This window comes from Saccostrea cucullata, unplaced genomic scaffold (genome assembly GCF_032062105.1).
Source record: "Saccostrea cucullata isolate Sc308-1 unplaced genomic scaffold, CSIRO_AGI_Scuc_v1 ctg8959, whole genome shotgun sequence".
In the NCBI taxonomy this organism is placed as follows: domain Eukaryota; kingdom Metazoa; phylum Mollusca; class Bivalvia; order Ostreida; family Ostreidae; genus Saccostrea; species Saccostrea cuccullata.
The window spans coordinates 1-10,772 of NW_026925405.1; the positions used below are offsets into that span (position 1 = coordinate 1).

General features: G+C 34.5%; 2 protein-coding genes across 3 annotated transcripts; one reads left to right on the forward strand and one right to left on the reverse strand.

Moving 5' to 3' along the window:
* Positions 1-422: 422 nt before the first annotated feature.
* On the forward strand, positions 423-2,246 carry LOC134268748 (uncharacterized). The gene is made up of 5 exons (XM_062750985.1): positions 423-579; positions 729-1,370; positions 1,473-1,555; positions 1,671-1,777; positions 1,863-2,246. The coding sequence occupies exons 2-5, from the start codon at positions 739-741 to the stop codon at positions 2,070-2,072; spliced, it is 1,032 nt and encodes a 343-aa protein (XP_062606969.1). The 5' UTR covers positions 423-579; positions 729-738; the 3' UTR covers positions 2,073-2,246.
* On the reverse strand, positions 2,194-8,441 carry LOC134268750 (uncharacterized protein CXorf65 homolog). Of its 2 annotated transcripts, none has more exons than XM_062750987.1 (6): positions 8,363-8,441; positions 7,472-7,558; positions 3,844-3,963; positions 2,908-2,982; positions 2,610-2,663; positions 2,194-2,500 (listed from the first exon to the last, which is right to left on the reverse strand). In XM_062750987.1, exons 1-6 carry the CDS (start codon positions 8,388-8,390, stop codon positions 2,319-2,321), a joined length of 546 nt encoding a protein of 181 aa, XP_062606971.1. In that variant the 5' UTR covers positions 8,391-8,441; the 3' UTR covers positions 2,194-2,318. The 2 variants fall into 2 exon arrangements, with proteins under 2 accessions (XP_062606971.1, XP_062606970.1); XM_062750986.1 differs by having other exon boundaries at positions 2,610-2,690.
* Positions 8,442-10,772: the final 2,331 nt, after the last annotated feature.

A 10,772-nucleotide genomic window follows, 5' to 3' on the forward strand; every position in this document is an offset into this window, starting at 1 on the left:
AACCCACAGATTTTATTTGTGAAAGAACTTAGGCTTTCACTGGTCTCTAAATACCAAGGTGTTGCATGGCAGGAATTATAACAGGTATGTTTTATGTTTATTAGTAAACTTTGGTATCAGGGAAGGCAGTCAATAAAACCGTTATTAATGTTTTTTCTTCGGAAAATGTTTAAAAAAGGAAAATCAACGATCATATTTTTAAAAGGTAAACAGCACAAAGCAGTTTCTTTTTAAGAAGTGTGCTCTTTAACATCAGAATCCACCGGGGTATTTTGTTTACGAATATGAAATTAAAAAATCTTCCATGCCTAAATTTCATAAAAATTCTATCTATATATGAAGAATATTAAACTGGCATTTAAAAAGAAGAAATAAATGTAAAGAGCTTTATTGAAACCAAAAACATTTCATACCCCACTGAACTGACTTTTTAACACGGCGTAGATCAGATTGATCAATTTACAAACGTTTCTTTGTAGATATATATTGGATTTCTTCATATATGGGCTTAACACACACATGTCAAACATGGATGCGTTCTTCACGTAATTAAAGGAAGAGATATCGGAAGATTTTAAGGTTTGTATACCTTTTTTACGACGGGTTTGTAAAATATTTTCTTGTGACCAGTGCAACATAGATCATGCTTTTAAAATATCACCAACTTCGGTATACAGTGATTTTGTAGTAACAAAAAATTAATTATACTCTTTTTCTTATTTTCCTAGAATTCTGAAGATGGAGGGGGATGTAGAAAATACAACAGTCCTTAATGGAAGTGAAAGAGGTGAACAGCCAGAAGGTAGAGATAAAAACTTGAATACAGAAAACAGCGAGAATGAACAAAGAGACAGGAACTTTCAGAATAAAAATGATGAATGTCAACAAGATTCCCAGGAGTTGAAAACAGACTCTGAGTCATTGAGAAAAATGAAAGAAGAAATGGAGAAAATGCGCCTCGAAGACCAACGTAAAGAAGAGATTGCTGCAGCCATATACAAACGAGACTTCAAACGAGAACGAGCTAAAATAGAGGAGGAGACAAAAGCTAGAGGATACATGTTTAATCCCGACATCCGGGACATTAAAGGTGCTATTGCAGATATTATGAATGAAGAGCGAACTTTCATGTTACAAAGACAGATCGATGCTTTAGACAAAGAGGAGAAACAAATGCAAGCGGAGATAGATAAAAAGTATGGACTGCTTTTCTCCAAAGAGGGGAGGCAGAACTTGACTGACCTCGCCGATAAGTTCTTCTCTTTACCCGGAAATGCAGGTCTCCCGGAACACATTACAAGATCACTGACGTCAGAAGAAATAGCAGATCTCAAGATCGTGTTCGATATGTTTGATGTGAAAGGGAAAGGGTAGGGCAATTTAATTTGAAAACTAAGAAATTAATACCGTTGCAAATCCTTGCTTTTGACCTTTTTCACCTAGATTACCATTTACGTTGTTGCCGTTTACAGATATATCAATGCTACCGATCTCAAGAAAGCGTTGGCTATGCTTGGCTTTCGAGCATCAAAACCAGTACTGGGCAACATGATAAGTATGTCTACATGAATAATTTATTATCAACTTACAATTAATTTCAATAATTAAGTTTCGTGCAATTTTTCACGTAACACACATGGCACGTCATTTCCTTACACAATGTTTTACAGGCGAAGTGGCCGGAGAGAACAAAGTCAGGGTGACATTTACCAACTTTTTAGATTTCGTTGTTAAAAGTCAAGGTGACGGGCCTGATCCGTATGGAGATATTAAACAGGTATATTTTACTTGATATTTTTAATTATTTTTTAAGAATAATAATAAACTTTCGGCTTTATTCAATCTTGACGTTTTTGAATCAGGCATTTGAGCTGCTAGACACTAAAGGCACTGGTTTCCTGACTCTGGAGGATTTGAGAGAGGCTTCCTCGGAGTGTAGCCTGAACTTTTCGAACACCGCCCTAAGGGAGATGATCCAGGAGGCAGATAAACACGGGGAAGGTAAAATCAGTCTGCAGGACTTCACCGACATTATGTTACAGACCAGCAGGTTCAAGTTCGCCTCCATATGATGTCAAAATTCACAGAAAATGGAGAAGTAAAATTAGTGAGCTGTCTTCACAAAATTACAAGAGGAGGCTACAGAAAGTTAAAGCTGGAATGATATTAAAGAAAAAAAAAACATTGTATAACTGATAATTTTATTCACAGTTTATATGAATGTCAAGAACACCGTAACGTTATGTTTACAATCATAACTTTTTACAGTAAACATGTTTATATGACCTGAGTTACATGTACTGACTTTTCTTTTAGTTTCATGTACTGACTTTCTTTTTCTTTTTGGACTTTTTTGAAGTCGAGCTAACGTCCGGTGACTTGGTGTCCCTCCTTGTACCATTTCTGGAGGCGCTAGGTGTCCTTTCACTTTTCTTCCGGTTCAATTTTCCATCTTTTATCTCTTTGGTGTTTAACTGTGACATTATCTCAACAACGTCTCCTGCAATATACATGTAATTCAGGATGATAAATTCCGTTAAAGAGGGTTATTAAATTAATAGTTTTAAAGAACGAAGATCAACATGTATTACAGATAAAAACCACTTTACCTGCCTTCTCCTCTGCTATTTTTTGTTGCTTTTTATCCCAGTGCTTCAATTTCCCTTCCAAGTAAAAAAATAATGAAAAAACTGAAAAGGGTAGGGAAAATTTTGTAGTTTTCTTCTCAATGTTTGAATTTCTCTTAATTAAAAATAAAATTTGTTTATTGATTTTAAACAAATTTTAACTTCCATCAAAAACAATGTGTCATCTCATTTTAAACTTTTATCGGGATTCAAACACGGCTTGGTCATGTGATTTAATTCCAGAAGGCCCAAAGGGAAGAACATATATGTAGAAACCTACGTTCTAGAAACTGGTACTTCTTTTCCCAGTCTTGTAACAGTGGAGTGATCTTCTTGATAGAATTGTCTTCATACACTGAATTAACAAACAAACGATTCAAATAGAGAATTCAACGAAATAACGATCAAAAGATACAATGTTGATCATAAAATAAATTTTACTGTTACATCTTGATTTTTTTTAAGCAATTAATCAAAAGTATCTATGTCATTCTTAATTCCGCTCTTCTATCAGCCATCCCGACTCAAGAATCTTAATTCTGTATGAAATGAAATTATTTACATACCAGTAATCGTTTATGTGATATAATATTATATATTAATTTATGATTTTCAATTTCGGAAAAATAATATTCATTTCAATAGGTCAATATGGGCGTCTAAATCAGTTGCTTCTTTTACATCGGTATCACTTTAACTTTTCAATTGTCAATTTGCCTTGCTTATGCAGCAAAGCAAAACATTCATACCCTCATCACCTGCATATTGGGCTAATACCTCTCAGTTGATGCGATACGTAAGAATATGCTCTTCGTATGAAAAATTGCTAAAAGAAGGTGAATTATTGACAAACAAGCTTAAAAAACAAGAATATCAGCAATCTCGTTTAAATACAATGACCATACTGGATGTTATGTCATTATTTACACACTGAATTGTCGACAATTTTGCCGTTATTTCCCGGCCAATCATGACAAGAAGCAAAAGGTAGTCGACAGGGGATGTTCACTCCTCCATGGCACCTGATCCCACCTCTTATGTTTCGGAGGTCTTTGTTTGTTCTACTTAAGTTTTTTATTGTTTAATGGACATTAATTATAGCTTGAATACTGTTAGTTACCTCCATTATCCATATATGTTTTATGGAATGTTTAGGCCCAGAGTGTTAAATTTATTACTCCTTACAGTACCAATTGTTCAGTTGCAAGTTACTTACGCTCTATAGATGCCAAGATGTACACGCCCCGAGGGACAAACATGGAAACGACATTCTCGGAAGGGGATTTGGTGAAAAGCTCGGACGCCCAGGCATTTTCGTCGATCAAGTCGACAACATCTGTATAATGTTAAAGGAAGAGAAGAAATAATGGATAGAGTTAAATGAACACAAATAATGGTTATTGCTAAACAAATAGAAGAAATTATGGTTGACTTTAACTTAAATAAATATCTTTTTAAGATAGGATTCTTCTCCCACAAAACTGTTTTCCTTGTATTTAAAAAATAATGAAATTTTCATAGAATCAAGAAGACAATATTACTAAATTTTGGTATCAGTTAGATTCGTTTTGACCGTTTTTTATTAGAGTCAAGGTCAGGTCAAGGTCATTACCTTTTCCCTGAAAATTAAGAACCAGAAATCTCTGTCGAGACTGTAGCTCTACTGGTTTGTACTTATAACAAAGGATGAGAAAAGAAGCCATTGCCATCAGACCAAAACTGTAGGATGACTAGCGTTTTAAAGGAATTTCAAAAAAAATTCAATTTTGAGTAACCATGGCAACATCGTTCGTCAAAATTAAAATCCAATGCACTATTTTATGTATCTTAGTGTAGTCTACTTGTGTGCCAAGTAATACTGAAATCAAATCAAAACTGTAGGAGGAGTAGCGTTTTAAAGAAATTTCAAAGAAAATTCTATTTTTAGTAACCATGGCAACACCGTTCATCAAAATAAAAAACAAATGCACTATTTTATTTATCTTAGTGTAGTCTACTTGTGTGTTACGTAATATTGAAATCAGACCAAAACTGTAGAAGGAGTAGCATTTTAAAGGAATTTCAAAGAAAATTCTATTTTTAGTAACCATGGCAACACCGTTCACCGAAATCAAAAACCGATGCACTATTTTATGTATCTTACTGTAGTCTACTTGTGTGCCAAGTAATATTGAAATCAAATCAAAACTGTAGGAGGAGTAGCGTTTTAAAGGAATTTCACAGAAAATTCTATTTTTAGTAACCATGGCAACACCGTTCAAGGAAATCAAAAACCGATGCACAATTTTATGTATCTTAGTGTAGTCTACTTGTGTGCCAAGTAATATTGAAATCAGATCAAAACTGTAGGAGGAGTAGCGTTTTAAAGGAATTTCAAAGAAAATTCTATTTTTAGTAACCATGGCAACACCGTTCATCGAAATCAAAAACCGATGCACTATTTTATGTATCTTAGTGTAGTCTACTTGTGTGCCAAGTAATATTGAAATCAAATCAAAACTGTAGGAGGAGTAGCGTTTTAAAGAAATTTCAAAGAAAATTCTATTTTTAGTAACCATGGCAACACTGTTCATCAAAATAAAAAACAAATGCACTATTTTATGTATCTTAGTGTAGTCTACTTGTGTGTTACGTAATATTGAAATCAGACCAAAACTGTAGAAGGAGTAGCATTTTAAAGGAATTTCAAAAAAAAATCAATTTTGAGTAACCATGGCAACATCGTTCATCAAAATTAAAATCCAATGCACTATTTTATGTATCTTAGTGTAGTCTACTTGTGTGCCAAGTAATACTGAAATCAAATCAAAACTGTAGGAGGAGTAGCGTTTAAAGAAATTTCAAAGAAAATTCTATTTTTAGTAACCATGGCAACACCGTTCATCAAAATAAAAAACAAATGCACTATTTTATGTATCTTAGTGTAGTCTACTTGTGTGCCAAGTAATATTGAAATCAGACCAAAACTGTAGAAGGAGTAGCATTTTAAAGGAATTTCAAAGAAAATTCTATTTTTAGTAACCATGGCAACACCGTTCACCGAAATCAAAAACTGATGCACTATTTTATGTATCTTAGTGTAGTCTACTTGTGTGCCAAGTAATATTGAAATCAAATCAAAACTGTAGGAGGAGTAGCGTTTTAAAGGAATTTCAAAGAAAATTCTATTTTTAGTAACCATGGCAACACCGTTCATCGAAATCAAAAACCGATGCACTATTTTATGTATCTTAGTGTAGTCTACTTGTGTGCCAAGTAATATTGAAATCAGACCAAAACTGTAGGAGGAGTAGCGTTTTAAAGGAATTTCAAAGAAAATTCTATTTTTAGTAACCATGGCAACACCGTTCATCGAAATCAAAAACCGATGCACTATTTTATGTATCTTAGTGTAGTCTACTTGTGTGCCAAGTTATATTGAAATCAGACCAAAACTGTAGGAGGAGTAGCGTTTTAAAGGAATTTCAAAGAAAATTCTATTTTTAGTAACCATGGCAACACCGTTCATCGAAATCAAAAACCGATGCACTATTTTATGTATCTTAGTGTAGTCTACTTGTGTGCCAAGTTATACTGAAATCAGACCAAAACAGGAGGAGTAGCGTTTTGAAAAATTGTTTACAGACAGACGGACGGACGACGGACACCTTACTATCGCATAAGCTCTTCTGGTCTCTGACCAGTAGAGCTAATAAAAATGACTGTATCCAATTGTGCGATAGGGTCATGTATTTTCAAAGATTAAATAATTTTCTTTTTGCATTAAAAAGATATTACCATATTATAAGGACTATAAGATGATATTACCAAATTGACACAATGGATTTTGGCTAATCCGAATTTTCTCTATTTTTCTTAATTTTTAGGAAATATAGGCTATTTTATATGCGTCCTATATTAATTTTTTTCTTATTTTCACATTTGTTAAAGAAGTCATATAGAGATACAAAATGATACAAAATCGTTTTGACCGTTTACCTAGAGAGTAAAAACTAAAAACACTTCCTATGGATTTTTGGTTCATATCTGTACTTAGATTGGAAGCTTTTAAAAGCTAACATAATTGTAGTTTGTTTGGAAAATCATATTTATATATTTTAAAAATTTAGTCCCTTGTTATTAATTTAGCTAACAGTTGAAAAATTCTTCTCGTCTTTGATTGTGTAAAAATTATAACTAAATTCGTTGTTCTGTAGAGGCATAAAAGAAGATATTTTCATACGCCACCGTTCCGCCAACAATATGGTCCCTGCTTGTTTTCGAACACAATATGCCATTTCTATTTAAAGTTGTGCAATTGTGATGAGAAAAGAAAAAAATATGGTCTTTTAAATCTCTTTCACCATAATATATGACATAATATTATAAGCAAATATACATTGAATGTTCCTTCTACTCAGAAACCACAGAAGAATCCTACCTTAAAATGCACGTGTTTGAATAAACCCTTTGATAGAAAGATGTTTAATAAATCCTTATATAGTTATTAGGATAGATTATTACATTATTAAAAATTTAAACAGAAGAAATAAAAAGGAGGGAGGAATTTATTTCTATTAAGTACTCGGTATTATTTTTTTTTAACATTTTCTTGCAGACAAATAACAAATGTAGCTCAATACCCAAAGTTTGTTTTTATATATGCTTTAAAACCCCTCCCATTAAGACCCCCCAACCCCCCGACCCATCAAAAAATCTTAAATTAAATCATTGTACTCCTTCACGGTTTAAAAAAAACCTAATTCCTCGAATTTTGATTTTGATGTTATTACACACGCAAACGTTTGATTCCCATCCACACTTTACATTCATATCTGATTACCACCGTACAAAAATTACCTTACCTGTGGGACTGATTTTGCATTGTGTTCTGATGTAGTCCAGAAAATGTTTGCAGGAACAGTCAGGGTTTACAATTACATTTTCATTTTCTGGAAAAAAGAATTGCATGATGGAAATAACGAACAGTATTCAAGCTTAAAAATCCACCTCCAAAATTTCAAAGGTGGGATCAGGTGTCAAGGAGGAGTGAGCATCCCTTGACGACCGGTCACACCCACCGTATGTTTCTTGTCATGATCGGGAATAAATTCGTCGACAATTCACTGTGTATATTAATGGCCAAACAATTACATGTATAGTATGAAAAACGTCAGTCAGCATTTGACTAAATGATAAATTGTATTTGATGACAAGGTCATTGCATGTATCGACCATAGAAATTACTAAATGATGACTTTAAACGAGACTGTTGATATTCTTGTTTCAGCAACTTGTTTGTCAATACTAGTAATTTACCTCGTTTAAGAAAATGTTTATACGTAGAGCATGCTCTCACGTATCGAATCAACTGAGAGAAATATTAATAAACCCCGTTTGCAGGTGGTGAAGGTATACTGCTGCACAAGTAATGGAAGTTGACGACTGAAAAGTTAAAGTCATCACGTTTATCACATTTTCAAGTAAACTATCTAAATAAAAAACAGCTAGATGGCTCAGATTCTGTGGTAGGCTATCTTTTATTTCAAGCTCACCGGGATATTTCGTATCGACATAACTCATAAGAAAATAGAATAAAAGCTTCGTAGGTGAAACAATACAATTACGCTGAAAATAACGATCAGTAATCGTGCGCAAAAATCCAAATTATAAGCGGAATCAGAACGGACCCCAATCTGAAAAAAGAGTGGGTAGTTCTGTAAAGAAAAAAAGTTAAATTAATTCTTAAAACCTACCTCCATATTCGACAATAATGAACGTCATATTTCTTGGTCTTGCGACGTCATATCACGTCACAGATTAACGAAATATGACGTCATAAACACTTGACTGGAAAGCCTAGGAGTAGAACGTCAGGGAGAACTATAAAAATTTCGAGTGGAAGGGGTCGCTGGCTGATTTGGAAAATAATCAAATTAATAATCTGTCCTAAAAAATGTTGAGAAAAAAAATTGCCCTTATCATCCTCTTGAAATTAATTTAAAATCTCTTATTGACTGACATAAAAAAAATATAAATAATATGACTCGAAAATGGTCGTCCCCTCAAACTCTAGTTACGACAGATTATTATACGTCGAGAGTTTGAAATCAGGTTTCGGATATATCGCCCTATAGACGATGTGTATGTTATGAAAAAGTCCCAGTGTTGTAGAGTAGGATTTCCCCCATAGACCCCAACCCCGGATCTATACCATCGGCGGATCCAGAGGGGGGTGTTGGAACCCCCTTTATTTTTGCAGAGAGAGAGAGAGAGAGAGAGAGAGAGAGATTTTATGCATTTTTATGTCTAAGATTTATATATAGGTCCTACAGAACAGAACATTCAATTTCTAATTTAGAGCCCAGAACAGAACAGACAAGTATGAGATGATTATGTACAACTATTTAATAAGGAAAAGATAAGCCAATGAATAGCAAGTAAATGACTTATTTAAATTATTTGTGTGCAGAAACTATGCAGTTTGACCAGATGAAAAAATAAAATTAATGCATCAAATGTTGGGCATGCAGTCACTTAGAATTAATTAACCATTTTGAAGGAGGGAGTCTTACATGTAACAATGTATATCGGGGTCCCTCCCCATCATATAAAGTATAAGTTAAGCCATATATAGGGGCTTGTTCACGGCGTGCAATAATTATTTGGAGACCGGTCACGGTAGCCTAGTGGTAGAGCGTTCGCTTCGTGATCGGGAGGCCCGGGTTCGATTCTCGTTCGCGGCGCCGCGTCATACCTAAGACGTAAACAAAGGTGTAGTGACTGTTCCTTCGCCAAGCGCTCGGCACTAGAAGTGAAAGTCACGGGTCTTTCGGATATGACCTTAAAAACGTAGGTCCCGTGTCACGGTAGGCGCTGGCACGATAAAGAACCCTTACTGCTCAATGGCCCTGAGTGCCGAGTATAGGTCTAAATTTGAAGCCCTTCACCGGCATTCGGTGACGTCTCCATATGAGTGAAAAATTCTCAAGAGGGATGTTAAACAATATACAATCAATCAATCAATCAATCAATTATTTGGATTTAACACAGTTTAAAAAATAAAATCTTATCGATAATAAATATTTTTTTTAAATAAAAAAAATTATTACACACCCGGGCGGCAAGTCCCTGTGACCGTGATTAAGCTAGGATATTTTATTTGTGCAGACGATTTCTCGGAGATGACTCGTTCGATTTTATCCAAGTTTTCATGATTGATGTGATATCTGAAGTTAATTCCGGTGGGTCTTTTTAGGGATATGATATGTACTTTCAGTCGAGAGTTATCGCCCTTTTATCAAAATTCAGACGACCTCCTTGTCTGTGATGTAACCATAGACCTAAATCAAAGACATAAAACTAGAGCGCTGAAATTTTCAGTGATGATAGAGGACGCTGTTAAAATTGGCGATGTTAAAATATCGCACTTATAGAGTACGTAGAATTTTGAAAGGGACATACAGGAAAATTATTGCTGGGATGGGGAGGGGGTTAGAAATCATCATGTTCATGAACGTAAATTTACATGTTGGGGTGGATGTCTTCCATCATAGGAAAAAAACCCCATCATCATCAAACGTTTCTGCTTTCTCAACATAGTCACTTATTTAGGTTTCAAAGAGTTTCGTCACGATTAACAATGCCCATGTTCTCAAATGAATAATAAATATATACAATTTAATACAAATATATTTATTGGCGCAAATACAGTTACAATATATTGGCAAAGGCACAGCATAAAAGAATCATCAATTGTTCAGAAATTAAATATATTTTTTTTTAACAATTAAGATGGGGAGTGCCTATGGTTAGAGACATAGAATAGATCTAATCTATATGTCTCGGGCCTAGTTCTAGTATAGTCTCCTTTACCCCAGACTCTCGCTCTCGAGACTTTGCCCGTTAGCTCGGGCAAAGTCTCGAGAGCGAGTCGGGGGAAAACGAGACTAGTTCAAAACGTCAAGTTCGATAACTCGTGAAACGCAAGGATGAAAACGAAAGTAGGTTTCCAAATATCGAACGAATTTTGAAAAGGCCGATATTGTTCTGGTTACCTATGGAATCAAAAGAAAAACATGCGTTCAATAGCTTTTTTTTTGACAGAAGTTCGATAACTCGTGAAACGCAAGGATGGAAACGAAAGTAGGTTTCCCCAAATATCGA